Below are 19,789 nucleotides of genomic sequence, written 5' to 3'. Positions count from 1 at the left end.
TTTGAATTGGTTTGGAAACTACAGTGAAGGTAAACACTACATGCTGAGATTAAATAGCACAAGTATCGAGCGTTCTGTACCTTGCCTACGGGAAACCTGTTCCCATGGAAACATAGCAAAGCTATATTTTCGGAAAAGAAAATATTGGTATTATGTAGAAACCTGGGTGTGTGGTAGGCACCGTTCCACCGTGTTTGCATAAGCCTAGTGCTCTTCTAAGTGTCCAGGATGTTGCTCAAATGTTATTTACTTGTCGGATAACTCGCCAGATAGCACTGCAAAAGGATCTGCAATAACTTTCGCTATTTCAGAGTTTTACCTCTGTAAGACCTGATGTAGGGCAGGTGTGCTAGGAATCACCAGCTTTTCAGTGAGCGCTTCCTGGTCAGTTGTTACTACCGTCACACGTGAGTATGCCAGTTTTTTGGGTAACTGGTCTACCAGGATACAGAGAAACATAAGACTTTCTTTTTTTTTTTTTTTTTTTAGAAACTACACACTTTAAAAATTAATGTAGGGTTTATTTAATTTCGGATTCCAAGATTATTCGACCCATAATCAAGATGAAATAACAAATTAGATTTTAGAAACCCTGTGAAACGTACTACATTGTGAGAAATCTAAAGCAAAAAACATTCCTGAAAACTAGTGTGTTCGTATTTCTACCGTATACCACTTTCTGTCCTCAGTGTGAGTCCAGACAATGTGAGGGAACAGTAGAGAAAGAAAGAGATCTTTACAACGTTTTGTCTTGCTAATTTATTTTTTGATCTCTCTCTCAAAAGCTTTCTTATGCTGCACACCGCTGGCTCAGGCTGTGGAATGGAATCTTGAATGGATTCTGCAGAGTTGCTGTGTGGATTCGAAGTTCTCCTTCTAACCTGTTTGAATTTTGTGAATAGAAGAGAAGTGGATTTAATTAGCTAAGATTTGTGATGAAGAATTGTTCTATGTACAACGCACAGAGATGTAAAGGTGATTTACGTATGGAAGGCAGTTACCGTACACTTGCTAAAGCCATGATGTGTGTTGGACTGGCCAATAGGGCAATCAGGCAGTGCCCGATGGGCTGGGCTGAGAGGTTAGTGTGTGGGGGACAGGTTTTTTTTAGGCTTGTGTTGCCGTTTTTTAACTAGGTTTTTACTGTTGATTTTTCTGATATCACTACAAAAATTGCCGGCAGGAAACACAAAATGCAGTCTTCTATACCTTGCAAAATACCCACACAGAATGTCTTTACAAGTTCCAAACTGCCCTGATTGGTGAATGTTTTTACTTTTTTTTTAGTGCTCTGGTTCCCTAATGGGGGACACTTTTATTTTAGTGTCCGGGCCTATATATTTTCTCCAGTTCGAGCCAAGATATGATTTTTTCTCTTTAGTTTAATATTAACCACAATGCTGCTAAAATTCCAAGTTCATGATGGCAGCCCTTCATTTTGCATGTCTACTTGCTGCTATTCTGTATTTAAGACTTTATCACAGGTATTGACATTATTAGAGGATTGAAATTGAACATACGTAAAAATCGTCAAACTGAAAAAAAAGGTGATCGTTGAAATGCTTGCTCTGCTGTCAGCAATCGTTTGGGTTGCATTCCATTACATCCTTTTTTTGCCCTCTATAGTAGTGTGGATCAGGGTCAATCTTATGTATATCAGCCTTCATGCTACCCGTATAAGAGCAGTCCAACCCAAACTGCCAGGCCCTCTGTATATGGTCCATACCAGGCTTGCCCGCCTCTGTGAGGAGCAGCTTGTGACTGATGGCAATTCAAGCACGCGACCCATGTATGGGCATACCGAAAACACTTAAAGGCATCTCACTGAACGACAAAGGTAGTGTGTCTGCACTGACTTTTACAATCTCACCTTTGCGTTTCACACCCTATCCCAATATTTAGAAACATAATACTTGGCATTCTTACATGTGCTTCCACATTCTATTCTATTCTATTGAGACCTTATTTTCCGGCTGCTTTCTTCAAGGACCAGAGCCCACGCCTCGCGGAACCCGCTCCGCGGGTCCCGCTTCGTCAGGAGTGGGAGACTGAAGGTTTGGTAACTGCTGGGTGCTGGGTGCGAGACAGGGCTGCGAGCGTCAACCGGGACTCGCTATCCCAGGAGCCCCGGTTTGATTAAGGCCGAGTCAGCTGGCCCGCTCTCCCTGACCGCCCCGCCCAGCCCAACCCGCCTCAAAAGACGCTGTTGCCTGCTTCAATTTGGGATTCTATTGAGACCTTATTTTCCGGCTGCTTTCTTCAAGGACCAGAGCCCACGCCTCGCGGAACCCGCTCCGCGGGTCCCGCTTCGTCAGGAGTGGGAGACTGAAGGTTTGGTAACTGCTGGGTGCTGGGTGCGAGACAGGGCTGCGAGCGTCAACTGGGACTCGCTATCCCAGGAGCCCCGGTTTGATTAAGGCCGAGTCAGCTGGCCCGCTCTCCCTGACCGCCCCGCCCAGCCCAACCCGCGTCAAAAGACGCTGTTGCCTGCTTCAATTTGGGATTCTATTGAGACCTTATTTTCCGGCTGCTTTCTTCAAGGACCATAGCCCACGCCTCGCGGAACCCGCTCCGCGGGTCCCGCTTCGTCAGGAGTGGGAGACTGAAGGTTTGGTAACTGCTGGGTGCGAGACAGGGCTGCGAGCGTCAACCGGGACTCGCTATCCCAGGAGCCCCGGTTTGATTAAGGCCGAGTCAGCTGGCCCGCTCTCCCTGACCGCCCCGCCCAGCCCAACCCGCCTCAAAAGACGCTGTTGCCTGCTTCAATTTGGGATTCTATTGAGACCTTATTTTCCGGCTGCTTTCTTCAAGGACCAGAGCCCACGCCTCGCGGAACCCGCTCCGCGGGTCCCGCTTCGTCAGGAGTGGGAGACTGAAGGTTTGGTAACTGCTGGGTGCTGGGTGTGAGACAGGGCTGCAAGCGTCAACCGGGACTCGCTATCCCAGGAGCCCCGGTTTGATTAAGGCCGAGTCAGCTGGCCCGCTCTCCCTGACCGCCCCGCCCAGCATAACCCGCCTCAAAAGATGCTGTTGCCTGCTTCAATTTGGGATTCTATTGAGACCTTATTTTCCGGCTGCTTTCTTCAAGGACCAGAGCCCACGCCTCGCGGAACCCGCTCCGCGGGTCCCGCTTCGTCAGGAGTGGGAGACTGAAGGTTTGGTAACTGCTGGGTGCGAGACAGGGCTGAGAGCGTCAACCGGGACTCGCTATCCCAGAAGCCCCGGTTTGATTAAGGCCGAGTCAGCTGGCCCGCTCTCCCTGACCGCCCCGCCCAGCCCAACCCGCCTCAAAAGACGCTGTTGCCTGCTTCAATTTGGGATTCTATTGAGACCTTATTTTCCGGCTGCTTTCTTCAAGGACCAGAGCCCACGCCTCGCGGAACCCGCTCCGCGGGTCCCGCTTCGTCAGGAGTGGGAGACTGAAGGTTTGGTAACTGCTAGGTGCGAGACAGGGCTGTGAGCGTCAACCGGGACTCGCTATCCCAGGAGCCCCGGTTTGATTAAGGCCGAGTCAGCTGGCCCGCTCTCCCTGACTGCCCCGCCCAGCCCAACCCGCCTCAAAAGACGTCTATAAGAATCAGCATAACATGCTGCGCGGGAGCGCCCGGGGCTAAGCCCGGGCAAAGGGCGGGCCCTCTGTGGCCCTCAGAGGCCTGAGGAGCCTGGGCTGGGCCCACCCTCTTGTGCTTCTCGCTGGCATACCATCTTGCTGTCATCTCTACCAAAGGATAGTATATATCTGACATGCCTTCACCAGCGCTGGATGGGTGTACTGCAAAGGCGGGGGAAACTAAAAACAGGACATTGGATGTCTACTTTGCACGAACACCGGGTGGCGGGGATAAAGACTCCTCTCTGGCCGAGTGCAGGGCTGAACGACGTCGCTCGATCGAAAACCTGAAAAACAGACCATTAATTGAAATCTCTATCTCCCAAGAGAGTGAGTCCCTCTCTGTTAGCGAGGGCCCACTATCCGAGGAGGGTGTCCCGCTCTTGCTGAGAAATTGTACTACTCCCCTTTGTTCACCGATTGAGCAAGCCCCTATGGTTATTGATTCAACCAGCTCTAGTAGAGCGCACATTGATTTAATCTCCCAATCCACCCTACCGAGTAAATCATCTACAATTGGGAAAGGCAAGCAAAAAACACTTCCCGATGCGAAGGTCCATGCCCCCCCCCCAATAAGCGAAGAAGAAAAACGAGGGGAGGTCATGCTAAAACGAAAATTTCCCATTCTGACTTCGGAAAAGGCCCAAAGCTACTTCCAAAGCATGACAGAATAGTGGAGGAAGTGCGCAGCTCTCCCCTCGTTGGAGCGGCCCATACTCCCAACTTCGTGGAAACCCCCATGACTAATTTTTCAAATGAACTACCCCTTCCAGCTCCCATGGGCAATCTCGAATTCCTGCTTAGATCCTTGCTCCTGCCTATTAGCGAGAGCATAAAAAAGGTGGAGATCCGGCTTACCATTTTAGAAGCCACACTGACCAGTCTGAAAGCAGCGGTCATCACTCGAGATAGACCTCCTGAGCCCAAACCCTCCTCTACCTTACACCCTACCCCACAAACTGCCCAACGTATTCCAGGGCCTCCCTTGGTGACCACAGATACCTCCCTCTTACATCCTCCTATGGCTAATCCGCCCCTGGTGCCACATAGCAAAACTACTAAACCTACTAACCCATTATCTCAGTCTTCACAGTCCTCAGGTCTAACCCTCCCTGCGACAAATAATTCAACACAATCAAATCCTCTATTACCAACAGTAAAACCCAATCTGCCCACAAACAACTTACCAAGCAGAGATTCGGGGGAGCAGTCAACACAATATTTAAAAAGACCAAGACGCAGGACAGTTGATTTACCCCCGGACTCAGCTCCATATACAATTGTTCTGACAGGAGTCCCAGAGTTAGCAGAAGGGGCTAGAGAGAATTATCATGCACTAAAAAATAAAACCATTTATTGGCTGAGGCAGAATAGACCCCTTCCCGCACATATAAATGGAGAAATCCTGTCAGTAAGGCGAGCGGTGTGGGTGGGTTCAAGGCCAAAAGACAAAAGGGGAGACGTGATAATTATTAATTTCAAGGACCATAGGGTGGTAAGAACACTAGGAGATTGGTATGAGCCTATAGGCGGAGACACTATCTCCACACATTATGTTAGCTACTTCTATCCACGAGAACTGATAAATAACTCCAGACAATTCCAAACGAGAAGATATCGTCCAGAGTGGAGAGAAGCAGGCTACCAACCTACCCAGAATCACCTTTTGAATCTACCGCTACAACAACTTCACCCTCAGACATACTGGGGTAATTCGAATAACAATCACCAATCAACATTCCCAGAGTTTAATATTCCAACATTTAACCATTTCTCAACATTTAGTGGTTTAGACGGATTGGATTGACTTAATAGCAACCTACCCTTGCCCAAAGATTGCTTCATGTTAAAAGAAGGCACTCTATTTGGTGATACTACCCCAGATATTACGGATCAAATCTATAGCACTGATGATCATAGTCAGTTGACTAAAATCAATCAACCATCTGAGAGGGACAGGGATAATTCAACCAGAGGAAACAATATCACTGCTTCACCTATTTTACCTAGTGAGGAGTACAACAGGGAGGCGCAGGGATGTGTGCAAAATACTACAAACAGGACTACAAACAGGATAAATAGAGCCATGAGAGGAGAAAAAATCCAAATTATGTTCTGGAACTGTGCTGGCCTTCGTGAAAAAATCTTGAATGGAAGCCTCTTAGAGTTTGCTAATGATCCTCAAGTCTTAGCCCTACAGGAAACCTGGCTCACAAAAGAAATGCACTTGATAGGGTATAAAACATATTTTTCACCAGGAATCGCAGGAACTCATGGGAGAGCTAAAGGCGGGTTGACAACTTACATATCGAATACTATATCTGGTTTGGTTGTTACCCCAATTAGCTTAGAGACCCACTATCAGATCCTGAGACTGGCATTTAAGACAAATAGGATCATTCTTTTTGTCAACCTCTATGATAATCTGGCGGAAAATGAGAGAATAAAAACACTGGGGGTCCTACGCAAGAAGCTAAGTAGCGACACAAAACTTATACCAGGGGTAGAACCATCGAGCATCGTCTGGGGAGGCGATTTTAATCTCCACCCATGCGAAAATCAAAATAGTAACTTCTGTGGTTTGGGCCATGGAACGGAGGAGCAAATAACCCACTTCTCTCACTCAGCGGTGGGAGACTTCTTAAATGAGTCCATGTCCAGCTTGGATCTATCAATATTGAACCAAACAAACCCTCTACTTGGGAAGCTGGACCCTACATACCTTGGAAGGGGAAGTGAAACTACAATTGATTACATCCTCACCACAGCGACCCTCGTAAATAAGACCTTGAATTTCAGAGTAAAAACTAATACATTAAGTGACCACTCAGCCTTAATCTTTGATTTAATCTTGGATCAATCCCAGCTATCAGCCCAAACTTTAATGTCTACCCTCTCCCAGAATAATATCCAGCTTACAAAAACAAACGGTTATACTCTAGGGTGGGGGAAGATTGATCCAAACGAACTGACAAATAAGGTCGTAAATGCAGCACAAACAGAAATTCTGAAGTGCTTAGACATGGAGGTACCCAACGAGGAAGTCCTATCCCATTTTAACACGATCCTAGGTAAAGTAAATGAATACCTTACTGTGAAGCAGAATGGACCATGGAAAAAAGAAATAGATGGTTTAATCACAATTGCTCGGTAGCCCATAAAAAATTAAAGAGTGCACTAACACAACCAAAAAGAGATAAAGAGAAGGTCAGGAATCTGAGAATAGTCTACAAGCTGGCATGTAAAATGAGAAAAGAAGAGCTGAAAAAGGCGTTATGGGATCAGCTGCATGAAAGCTCATTAAACAAAAATAGCGAACAATTTTGGAAAGTAGTCAAAGCACCTTTCCTGATAGATTCAACAGACCAGCCAACCCTTGACGTAGCTATTGAGGGACAAACCTGGATAAACCATTTTTCCAAGATCTTTGGCAAACCACCAGTAGCAGATGATGGCGGGAAAAATGATATCATAAATGAGGATAACTCTCTCCCAATTCCACTGACAGTTGAATTATATGAGGTAATAAACGCACTGAACGCCAGCAAGAGTAGAAAAGCCCCAGGTCCGGACGGGGTTCCAGTTGATTTTTTCAAATTTAGATCAGATCTCTGGGCACCGATAATAAAAAGGGTGTTTGACGCAGCAATGGCGTGCGGATTGCCTATATCTTGGACCCAATCAATTTTGGTACCAATCTTTAAGAAGGGAAATAGAGAGGAGGTGACCTGTTACCGTCCAATCTCCCTCCTGGACTCACTGGGGAAGGTACTGGGCAGAGTGGTTCTCCAGCGTCTACAGGAGTGGGTGGACGAGACCGGGACCCTCTCGGACATCCAGTACGGCTTCCGAGAGGGCCACAGAACAACAGAACAGGCCCTGAACTTGGCCTTATTGATGGGAAAGTATGTTCTAGCAAAGCGCGAGAGGCTGTACATGGTATATGTCGACCTCTCTGCTGCCTTTGATTGCGTCAGTCATGCAAAACTCTGGTCAGTTTTGGCCAACATGGGAATGGACGAGGTCCTTGTGACCTTTCTTAGAGAGCTTTACTCCAATGCTTCCGCGAGGGTGCGTTTTGGAGTACGGGGCGAACTGACAGATTCCTTTTCTGTAGAGCGCGGCGTTAGGCAAGGATGCGTCCTGGCCCCCTTTCTTTTCTCCCTCTATACTAACGGTCTTGAGGTAGAGATGTTACGGGGGGGACAGGACCTACCCCGTGTAAAAGACCGACTGGTGCCTGCGCTCTTATACGCAGACGACGCGGTAATCATAGCACGTACACCTCGCGAGCTACAAAAATCTTTGATTAGCTATGCGAAATTTATGAGCGATCTAGATCTGCTTATAAACATAAAGAAAACTTTTGTTATGGCAGCTGGACGGGCTAAGAAAAACGAAAAACTTATTTTCTTAAATAATGTAAAACTAGAAACCACTTCCCAATATCCTTATTTGGGAATTATGATAGACGAGAAGATCAACTGGAGAGCGGCCATAGAAGCGCGTAAGCACCAACTTCTGCGCTCTATCGCTGCCCTCATGAAATTTGCCCAGAAATTAGGGAAGAAACCTCCGGTTGAACTCCTCCAAATCTATAGAGCCAAGTGCCACTCAATCGCACTTTACGGGGCGGGCATAAACACACAAAAGCCCTACAGGTTGTGGAGAACACCTTCATAAGATTTTTATTGTCAGTCCCTGAAAGAGTATCCACTTTTGCCTCCCATGCAGAACTGGGACTACCGCACATCGAGGACCTGGCCAAAATTGAACCTGTACTTCTATGGCGTAGAATATGGGTCTCAACAAAGAATTCTCTAACCAAAGCTATTGTTGCGGACTGTATGACACTAGACCACGCAGATAAAATAGATTGGTTAACTTATGTCAAAAATCTCCTCACTGATCTAGGAATGGCCGACTTCTATTATAACCCGGATACTATAGTTGGAATTCCTAAGAAAGAGCTTAAGGCAAAGGCGTTGAGTCATTTTGAAGAACTACGTATTACTGTGGAGATTAAGAAACCATCTGTACAGCATTCTTTGGCAGTTATGACGACCATGGAAATGGAACCATACTTAACCTATGTTGTCTCGCAGTTTGAACGATTCTTACTAGCGAGATTCAGACTGAACATTTTCCACAGGATAGTAGCATTCCCAAATAGAAATAGCTGGGAAGAGAGTTTAATCCCCTGCCCATGTGACGAACTATCTGAACAGTCAACAATGCATACGGTTCTGTTTTGCAAATATTATTCCGTCCACCGAAGACTTTTCCTAACCCCATTGTTGAGAACCTTAGGACTTCGAAAATGTCGTCCTGCAATGCTGTGGTTACAATTCTTAAGCTCAGAATATATCTGTAAAGTCGTCAGTACCTTCCTAAAATGTATTTTTAAGTTAAGGCTCAATTTTCAGAACAACAATAACTAAATTGTCTTGTCTAAGTAATATCATGATAAATTTTAAATGAGCTGAATATATTTTATTATTGTTAAAATGTATGTAAATGAAATGTATAAATGCTTTTATGGTAATTCATGGAAAATGAATCCCGAATAAAGATTTTTACTTACTTACTTACTTACATGTGCTTCCACCACCATCTAACCCTTCCCTGCGGATTACTGACTGACATTGCCTCTCTGAGGGACGGCACTATGTGAAATTGGTCCTCTGAGAGCTGCTACTAACACAGACTGCATTTCACGGACATGCCAGGGTCTCTTCAGACCTGCGGCTGATAGGTTAGAGCAGTGATGCCCTCCTAACCTTTACATGCGGCCCCCTGGACAGCAGCAGCACTGGGTTGCTGTTTACTCGACTCAGCACTAACATTAAAAAAAGTTAAATAAACAGCAAGCACTTATTTAAAGGTTAATGGCAATTAGGGAAATAAAGTAACAAGACCCTTAACTTTAGAAACACCTTCATTTTAAAATTATGATAGTCTTTTAAAAATCCAAAGTGTGTATTTCATTAACCTGTAGAACCATTTCACCTTACTAAATCATGGTATAGCAGTGCATTCAGAAGTATTTTTTTAAGTGATATTTTTCTAACATGAATTTAGAAACTTTCATGCTCTCCCCCCCAACCCCCCTGACAACAATGCCATTAGTGATTACATCCTAACACAGGAAAACGTTTTGTACAGCATGCATCCTGAAGTCATGCATTTCGAGGTTCCCTGATATGCGATAATGAAGAAAAAGGAGGGAAATCGAAATAAAACAATTTCCCAGGATCACACAATTTGGCCAAGTGCGGAAACCTGTATTCATCCCATGTTTTCTGGTTTCACATTGTGCAATTGAGTTCAGCCACTAGATGTACTTGCTTCGCTTCCGCTACACCAGTGCTTTAAATGGGGAAAAATGGCAGGTACTCATTAAAATAGAGGTGTGGCAGGTGGGCGGGGATAGGGGCATGGCTAAGGCCTAAGTGTAATCGTACATATTGACTTCTGTACCAGTTGCAGCACATATTAAAACACAAGAGAAATGATTTTATGTAAAAAAAAGTTTTAAAAACCATTATCTCCTCACACAACATGAAAGTCACGATGACCCTTTTACCTGAATGGTCGCTGCGCACCTGATTGACAGTGCAGGGTCTGTCTAGAGACCCTGCACTGTTAATCACAGCGTGACATAAGCCCTGTCAACCCCCTGCAGTTTGGGGCCTTTCACATGGGAGCTGCTGGAATCTGTACCAGCAACTCTGCAAATGGCTACTTCAGCCGAGTTAATTACGAGCTCCTCGGAAGCAGAGCCGTCTCTGCCCTGGACTGGAGGAGAAGAGTAACCTGTGCTTGCCGTGGATCAATGTACCGGTACTCTCCCTGGCTACAGAGAAGTGCTGATACTGACGGCAAAAAAAATCGGTAGTGCCGGTACTCCGTACCGGTGAGTACCGGCCCATTTAAAGCACTGCCCTACACCCTCTTTCACCCCTCCTCCACAGGCAGTACGGCCCTCAGTCACATCAAAAACCAAACTTTTCGGTTTCTGGGAAAATGTTTGCGAGCAGGGCTGGCTCTAGGCTCATGGCGGCCCTGGGCAGGGAGCGTAGGTAGGGGGCCCCGGAAGAGGGGCTCTGGGCGAGGTGGGGGGGGGGGGGGGTCAGGGTGTTTGGAAGTGGAACAGAGCCGGAGGCCGCCAAATCCCTGCCAGGAGCCACTACGCAAATATGTATCCATCCTCAGAGGATTATTATATTGAGGATATATATTGGCGTGGAGGCCCCTGGGGTTTGGCGGCCCTGTCCAGGTGCACAGCTTGCACATGCCTAAGGCCGCCCCTGTTGCGAGTACCCATAGGTTAGATGTTTCAGAGTGCCATCCACATGCAGCAATCTCCCTTTGTCGTGGAGACCCTGATGAGGTGGAGAATACCGGCAAGCAGTGCGTTCCCAGTGACGTCACACCAGCGACAATCAACCTTTTTTTTTTCCAATATTGTGTGATTGGGTAGCCAATGGATATCAGGATTTCAGACCCCTAACTCGGGTTGAAACCATTGACAACAATACAAAGCTACAATATAGTTTATTGTGTCAGTTCTTGTTCTTTATTGGTGAACGGATAAAGCATTTTATAATGTTGCAACTAGGGCACAAAAGGCTCATACTCTTTCCATAGCCTGGTAGCCAGGATACTGAGCGTGACATGTGCTGCTATTTGCAGATCCCACTGGTGAACGAGATAATAGGTGTATTTTAAGTAAATGTCTGATAAGGGAAGCCAAGAGCTTTGTGTTGATTTTTTACTATAAAAAACGAATGTATGTATTAAAAGCACCCAGCAGTAGATGAAATATTAATTAAGTACTGACATTTAATTTTTTAGCTATACTTAATTGAACTTTACCGTAACCTGAGAGCAATGATTGGTTGTGAATTTGCTACTGTCTAGTTTAAAAAAATGTTTGTTTTAACTTGTAGCAGGTTTTATTTCCGACTGGAATGTAGCGGGGCCATGCACGTGGCCTCCATTTTATGCGAGGTGAAAGTTGCATCGGAAACCGTGCGAAGGTATTTCCCTGGCTAATAACACTTGTCCGTTTCTGCAGGTTCTAGTCACGATTTACTGGCTGGGGAAGGCCGCGAACAGCTGCACGTCGTACAGCGGCGCCACGCTGGACCTGAAGGAGTTCGAAGGTTTACTGGCCCAGATGAGGAAGGTAAGGCGCGCGCGTCTCAGTCACCGCAGGTGCGTGAGTGACGTGTTATGGGAGTGAGTGAGTGAGTGCGGCCGTTCCACTTGGGCCTCCCGGCGCGTGTGACTGGAGGGGAAACAGGTGTCCGCGAGCGTCTCACGGGCCCGTCATAACTTTCAGGCCATAATGCCTTCATAGCTATTCTGTTTACGGGCTGCAGAGGGAAGCGCGCAGCAGGCTGCCGACCCCTGTTCCCGGCTGCCAGAAGTTAGAATCCGAGCTTTACTGAAACAATAAACAATCCAATCTGTGCTTTGAAGTCAAGTGCAAGGGCAGCATCACGGCGAGGGAGCCGGCCGAGCCGGGTTTCCTTTGGGCTTTAGGCGGACGGCTGATCCTATGGTAAAATTATGCGGTGTAATTCCGCACCCTCAGTTGTACTGAGAGAGCAACATGAACAGGTCAGTCCCACGTTCCATCAAACTGGCGGAAGCCTCCACCGGTGAGAACATTGAAAAACAGTGATGCCAAATGGTGCTTTTTTAGTACAGAATTGACTAAACTATTAGGTTATAGGATCCGAGGCAGTACTAAAGGGATGCTCGACAAATATTCCAGTTCTTCATGGCCTGCAGAGCGTATCTGACTCTCCCCAGAAACTGTGTTTGGGGAGCAGGGTCTGCACCAGAAGATAACGTTGATTTTCTGTAATTTTGCGTCACAGGGGCAGGCTGACAACATTATCAGGTATTATACAGCAGAGGATACATTCCCTATGGGTAATATGAAAGGCCACTGGAATAATGAAGAGGGGAGGTCCAAATTATGTGGCAGCAGTGGTCGAAGTGGGGTAAAAACGTAGGGGAACTGTGGGCGGAGAAGCAGAGGGCGGGAATAACCTGAGGATTGGGTCAGTGGCCAGAATGAGAGGTGTGTCCAGAAAGAGCAAACCATCCCAATGTTGAGTATTTGGTTGGCATTTCACTTACCAGTTACAGCTTACAACATTATTTAATTGAACCACTGGAAACACATGTTTATTTAAGGTTTAATATGAGTTATTGACATTAAAATACATTCACAAATTGGGATAAGTTTCCAATCGCAGAATGTCCCAAATACTCTTAAAAGTAGAATCACAAGCCATTTGAGCCAGAGCCATATAGTTTCTGTCATTTGAACTTTTCCTCTCTTTTTCCACAAAAGCTATACAAATCCTAAAGGGCAAAATATCCTGGTTTGCAAATGTTTTTCACATAATTATGGCTCTGCCACATTTGCCACAAAATCATCCGCTACATAATCTGACGATTTTTACTAAAAATAATTGTTTGTAGCTCAAACAGATCAAAAGTTAATAAGAGGGAGAGGAGTTGGCCTAAAGGCTAGGGCGGTCGTCCTCAAATCTGGGGAACCGGCTTCCAGTCTTGGCAAGGACTCACAACATCCTGTGATTCTGGGCAAATCGCTTAATCTCCCCGTGCCTAACAAAAATGAATGTGTCCTCATGTAATGCAACTGGTGCTCGTGTAAAGCACTCTGATACCCTATACCTTCGGGTCAAATTTGCGCTATATAAAGCTCAGTTAAAATAAAAAAAGTGACTTGTGTTGAAGGGCTGTTAAGTTGTAAATACCACACATACTGCAAGTACAGTTCTTAAAGTATTTATTCAGATGAGTGCTAAAGACCACCAACCTTTACAGACAGCTGGGCCCAACTGACTCAACATTTAAAACATTCCCCCAGCCCAGAGGAGGTTGTATTGTGTTGTCATCGATGACCACCATATTGTTCAGACCACTCAGGTAACGATGAAGGAGACAATGTTCCAACACCAAATTTACAATGCTGCAGAATAGATCATAACAAGGGGCCTTTGCAAAAATTGACCGGTCACCTTTCTCACAGCTGTATTTGTATGTTACACTGATATTAATGAGGCAAAATCTTTGTAGAGACTGTTAGTATGTGTAAAAATAATAAAGTATCAGAAAATGTACCGCGTTATGCTGCAGCCTTTTGTTTGCTGCATAATTTAGTCAACACTGCCACATAATTTTTGTCCTCCATTGCAGCATAGTTCCAGTGGCCCCAAAGCAGGTACCACATGTTAAAAGTGCTTGCACATGAAGCAGAGAGGCCGTGAAGTTTGCAAACTTAGTTTGGTGTGCATGCAAAAACTGCATTTCTAATCCCTGGTGAGTTGCACTTCTGCTGAAGCAAGACCAATGGAGGTACCAATGGGTGAGGCGGACTGGCCTCAAGGGTCCTGTTACCTCAGCGAAAGAGTCACTGTTGTTCTAGGGTGTGCTGCTTAGTAGGCCTGCACACAAGACTGGAGGTGAACTTCAGTGTGGATTGTGGTGGACAGGCCTTCAAGGTTAACCCACACTTTCCACCACTAGGGTTCACCTGCTGGTGCTAAGACACCAGGGCTTCTGAGGTCGAGTGGGGCCTTCTAAGGTCTAGTATGAGAATATGCTCCCTCAGGAGATTGGTCTGGTGGACTGGTCATGAAGGCTAAACCTGGTTTCAGAGTTCCAAATACGGAAGCTCTGGCCATAGTGCCACATCCTCTCCCCCACTGAACACCTTATTGCCCCACTGAGAGAAGCTCGCACTGCCTTTGGCTACAACCCAATTGGCCCTTTGGCTACAACCCAATTGTGCCCTGCTATAAACACCTGGATGCGACTCAATTCAAAGTTGCACTACACAACTGTTATATGCCGTCTGGAAAAAAAAAGTAACAATATCCTGGAAAAAGCAAACACTCATAGGGAATGCAAGATTAAGTAAAACATGTGAAATGTAAGTAGGAACAACATGGTTACCATACGCTTTTTACACTCATTCAGAAATCAATGAGTGTTTTGCCCGAAAAGTTAAGGACAGGACTACAGAGCCTGGAAAGGACCCGTTTCAATCTCCATTTCTTATATCCTTACCAAATGTAAGCAGTATGATAGTTTAAAAAGACCATCACTGAACACAGACCCACGGTACACATTTTATAAACAAAATAAGGAAAACAGGTGATAAGGATCCTATTAAACGTTTCCATTGTACACATCAACAAGGTATTGCAGTACCTGCAGGAATGGTGCACTTCCCCGCTCGGGGAAAACAATCTTGTTAAAAAAAAAAACGAGAAAACGAAAGTAGCGCTTCACTAGCAAACTGTACAGTGGCGCTAATGTTTTGGTGTGAGTAAAACCAACCTGGCCATTTTAAACCTTTTTTACCTCTCCGTCCTGAGGTTGCACTTTGGAATAGAAAAATGTCAGAAAAAGACATTTCCAGCTAAAGTGCTTCTTCTTTGGATCCATTTCATAGGGGAACAACAGGAGAGGAAAGAGAGGGTAAGAGTTGTTTCTAGCAGTCAGTTTTCATTCAGCTAGTGAGGGGGAGCGAGACAGAGACAGAAAGAGAGGGAATAAGAGCAGGGCTTCAAGTGGGCCGGGTCCTAGTTCTAAAGAGCAGGTGCCTAGATGGGTCCCTATCTGGCTGTCCGTTTTTGCCCCCACCCTTAGGGTGAAAAATACATTTTAACTTTGCATCGCTACCACCCTTCACTGCCTTTGATGTAACTTCAAAGAGACTCGTTATAGTAGTTTCACAGTCTCCTCATTTCAGAACGGAAGCATTTTCAATATTATGTACAACCAAGTCATAGTTGTCGCTTATTTATCTTATGCAACTATAACCATTGACTAAGGCAATAGACCTGGCTTTTGTTGTAGGTGCAATGTTACTTGTTGTATTATATGTCTGAATATAATGGCAGAAGCAGCAGAATACCAGTGGGGCGGCACACAAGGCTTAGCAAAGATTTTTATCTTAGGAGTTTTTAAGCCACGCCCTTAATTATATCGACCACGCCCCTTTGAGAGACCCATCCGTTTTTCATCCTACTGAAAGCCCTGAGTAAGAGTAAGAAATAGAGAGAGGGAGGGGGCAGCTGCCAAAGGCAGAGCAGAAGTGGACAGTGTCTGGGCAAAAAGTAAGAGACAGTGTCTGTTTCCTTTTCTTCCCACCCGCCCATTCCCGGACAGCCGAACCTTATTTATAGGCCTTGGCTATTTCTGCCATCCTGGGATGCATTTTTTAAATAAAAAGTAGGTAAATGGATTCTATTAAATAAAAAAAGTAGGGGCACGCGGTGTCCTGCCGATCCCACCCACTTTGACAACTGTGTGGCAGGGTTGACTAAATTGTGCAGCAAGAAAAGGCAAATTTTACAGCGTAATGGGGCACCATTTGTGACTGTATTCTGTCCTTATTTTGTGATTTTACACATTTTATCACCATCGGGGAGCAACCCATGTTGCCAAGTTTTTTGTAACTTTTGATTTGATTGAGCAAGAAACACATTTTTTGTTAAAATCTGCTGATTATATTGATCTAATATTAGATGGGAATGCGTTCCAGAATCAAGGGGCCAGAACAGAAAATCTACCACCTCCGTGCCTCTTTGTAAAGGGAGGAATGACCAAAAAGTTGAGGTGTAAGGAGCTCCGATTGCGAGCAGGAGTGTACCTATGGATACGTGAAGAGATAAACTCAGGGCAGGTGCCGTGCAAGAATTTAAGGATAATGCATCCGATCTTAAAGGCAGAGCGCTGTTTCACTGGTAACCAGTGGAATTTCCTCATCAGGGGAGTGATATGGCATCTTCTTGGCTGTCAGAAAATCAGTCTAGCCGCCTGATTTTGTACCAGCTGTTGTCGTGTCTTTATCAGGTAATCCAGGAGACCAAAATAAAGCAAATTTGCAGTAAATATGAGAGATGACTAATGCAAGAACAACCTGGACAAGGGCTTCAAAAGTGAAAAATCTGCCAATATTTCTAATCTTCCGAGGCTGGAAGAAGCAGGAGAAAACTACGGACCCAAACTGAGACTTGATAGAGAGATTGTTGTCGATGAGAACTCCTAGGATCTTCGCTGAAGTTGTGGGCCTGTGGCAGGGGGGAGGACATTCCCAATTCAGCGGGCCAAAAGTTGAAATTCCCTGCATTTTGGGAGCCTCCAACCAGAACAAGCTCTGTTTTGTCAGGGTTTAATTTCAATTGATTGCTCTTCATCCTGTGGCCAATGAATAGCATTGTTTTTTGGAAATTCAGGATTGAGTCCGGAGTATCATTGACTGTAAAAAGAAGTTGCATATCATCAGCAGAGTTAAAAGTGCAAACATTCATTTTCCTCAGGGACTGTACCATAGGAAAAATACATACGTTGAAAAGATGGGGGGACAAGGATGATCCTGGGGGTACACCGCAGGCCAATTTGATATTAGGGGAACTACAAGGGGAAAGGCAAACCAATTGGTATGTTCTTTCGGAAAAGACACAAACCATTTAAGTGCTGTTCCCTGAATACCCGCGGCCTTGACACGATCCACCAAAAGATCATGGTCGACCATGTCAAAGGCCGCTGATAAATCAAAAAGCACAAGTGCCTGCGAAGTGCCCCGTGTCAGCCTCTTCCCTTATTTAACCCAGTACGGGCTGAATTACTGACTCAGTTGAGTCCACCTATGCTCACAGACTGCTTTACAAGTCCACTGCCACTGTCCTTGAAATTGGCCCCCCAAACCCACCGATATATAACTCAATACAGAGGAAAGATGTTTTGCAGGAGGGATGAAGAAGCCAGCTAGAGCTATGCCATGTTGCCACTTTGTGCAATGAAGCACCTAATGGGAAAGTAACTTTACTGCACTGAATAGCCTCCTAAATCAAATAATTCAGTGCAAGGAACATTTCATAAAAACAAATGTGCAATTACTCTCTCATCTGAATCCCCCTAATGCTTTCCTCTTCTGTTAAATTCCCTTGTTGTCCTAAATAAGAATTAGCATTCTGTTGGCTGAAGGACTAGTACGCTCAAATGTAATTGTAATGGTGGTAGTCCCCTCCTGCCGTAGGGCAGGTATATGGGGAGAGACTGTGATGCCTTTCAAAGCTTCTCAATATGATAATCGTTTGTATGTGAATATCTAATAAACCAGCCTAATCTTACTGTGACCTTACTTAACTTCAAACATGCTAAATGTGATGGGAGCAATGCTTGCAATAAGTCTAAAAACACTGGCACTTGTTTGGGGTAGCATTCTAACCCATCGTACATTTGCCCATCATGCCACCTCAGTTTGGACCTAGCCATATGCAAATCGGTCTTGACCCTGCTCCAGTAGGAACAGCCCAGCTCGAACTGCCAGGCCAGGTCCTCCCTGCATCAGAACACAAGCAACCTAAGACCGTTTTCGCCCTGATTGAAGCTCTTCAGTCGGGTGGCACAGTGAGCACAGGACTCACGTCTGGACATACTCATGGCCATTTAAGGTGTTACATCATACACACAAAAGGTGATCAGAGAAATGCTTGAAATAAATCTAACCACCGGCAGTCGCTTTCGTATTTAACTTCTTTACCCTGTTCATTCTCTTTCTTTCCTTTTCCGATGTAAAAATGTATTTAATTTTTAAACAATTTTTAATGAATCATTTCTCAACATACAGTAAGTACAGGAGTGACATAAAAGCGAGCATTCAGTGAATATTTCGGGTAAAGCAGCAAATTGTCAAAGTAGAGCATGCTTATACATTTAAAATGGAGCGTTTATGGCCAATGACCTTTTGTTGTTTCGAAAGTGAGCAGACTTCCAAGCAAGTGTCCATCGTTCCCTCCTTGGATCCACCCCCCCATCCTCAGCACCACCCCCCAATAGTTGCACCATTTAGCCCATTCTTTTTCCCACTGCCTTGATAGACTATTTGCTCATCATGTTGTCACCAATCTTTGTCGATCTCCTAGTCTTCTATCCGCGGGGGGGGGGGGGGGGGGGGGAGTCATTTTTCATGCCTGACCTTACAAGCCTATGCACCAACATCAAATGACAAAGGCAGTGATATCTACCTGGGTTGGAACACCACATGCCAGATGCCCTGCGATGGCCATCTAATGGCAGCACATGCCAGGGATAACAATCATGAGCTTGGGTTTAATCATCCTGTGCCAGGGATGGTCGTTGTATGCTACGGATGGTCATTACATGCCTTGAATGGTAATTGTGTATAACGAATGGTGTCCTATTTCAGGGATGTTCTTTCTATGCTAAGGATGGACATCACTCAACACTTCCCATCCAAGAGCTGACCATCCCAAGCCAGTGGTAGACATCCTGCGCCAGAGAGGATGACTATTCCGTGCAAGGGATGGCTATCCTATGCCATTCGTTGCCATCCTATGTCAAGGGCAGTCACCCTATTCCAGGCTGGATCACCATGATATGCCAGGTTTCTGGATTTTGCCTCAATGCTTGCAAGGCTACTTGATGTCAGAGAAGATTGCAGGTGTTCTCTCCTAACCAGGTCTTTAGGTACACAGTCTGTGATGGTGAGCTGTCCTCATAAACATGCGTGACCCTGCTGTAGAATGGTCCTACAGTCAAGGCCTTGCTCACAGTATCTGGAGTGAAGGTTAAGATAGTGTACCACAGTTAGGACAGTTACAATAAGGATATGAAGGCCAATAAAAACTGCATACATTAATAAAGCAATAAAATGTATTTTACAAGAAATACAGTTGTAGCAATAGGTGCCCATGCTACAAAGGATATCACAGATTGCGAATGTTGCTCTGTTGTAATTATGTAAGGAAGGTAAAGAATAGTGACCCTGCCACCAAAAACAGTTATTCCTAATACACTTCTTGTGATTGCTGGCAGACCACAATCAGTAGGAAAATGGCACTTATCACACAGAGTAAACGATGCAACATATGAGCAAACAATAATTGAAGTAAACTGCTTCCGTGTTTGTAGTAAAGTTATGGTGCTAGGACATGTGCTTTGCCCCTAAGTTTAGGTTTACGGTTGGCTGGTACCTTAAGATTTGGATATCTCATTAATAAAAAAAATATGGTAACTTGGTAGGTCAGATCAACCATATACCCCATCAGGGATCCTGGGTACATCAGCCCATAACAAAAATTCCAGTGGTAAGGG

General features: G+C 45.3%; 1 protein-coding gene across 1 annotated transcript in view; it reads left to right on the top strand.

The window, feature by feature from the left end:
* LIMCH1 (LIM and calponin homology domains 1) overlaps positions 1-19,789 on the top strand; it is a 990,782-nt gene that overhangs the window by 615,088 nt on the left and 355,905 nt on the right. Inside the window, exon 6 of the mRNA XM_078678256.1 lies at positions 11,691-11,801. Coding sequence (XP_078534382.1) covers positions 11,691-11,801 — 111 coding nt within the window. The remainder of the gene's footprint in view (positions 1-11,690; positions 11,802-19,789) is intronic.

Source organism: Lissotriton helveticus, chromosome 2_2 (genome assembly GCF_964261635.1).
Source record: "Lissotriton helveticus chromosome 2_2, aLisHel1.1, whole genome shotgun sequence".
NCBI classification, from domain to species: Eukaryota; Metazoa; Chordata; class Amphibia; order Caudata; family Salamandridae; genus Lissotriton; species Lissotriton helveticus.
The sequence above is the reverse complement of the archived record's forward strand: the minus strand, read 5'-3'. Positions and strand labels throughout refer to the sequence as shown.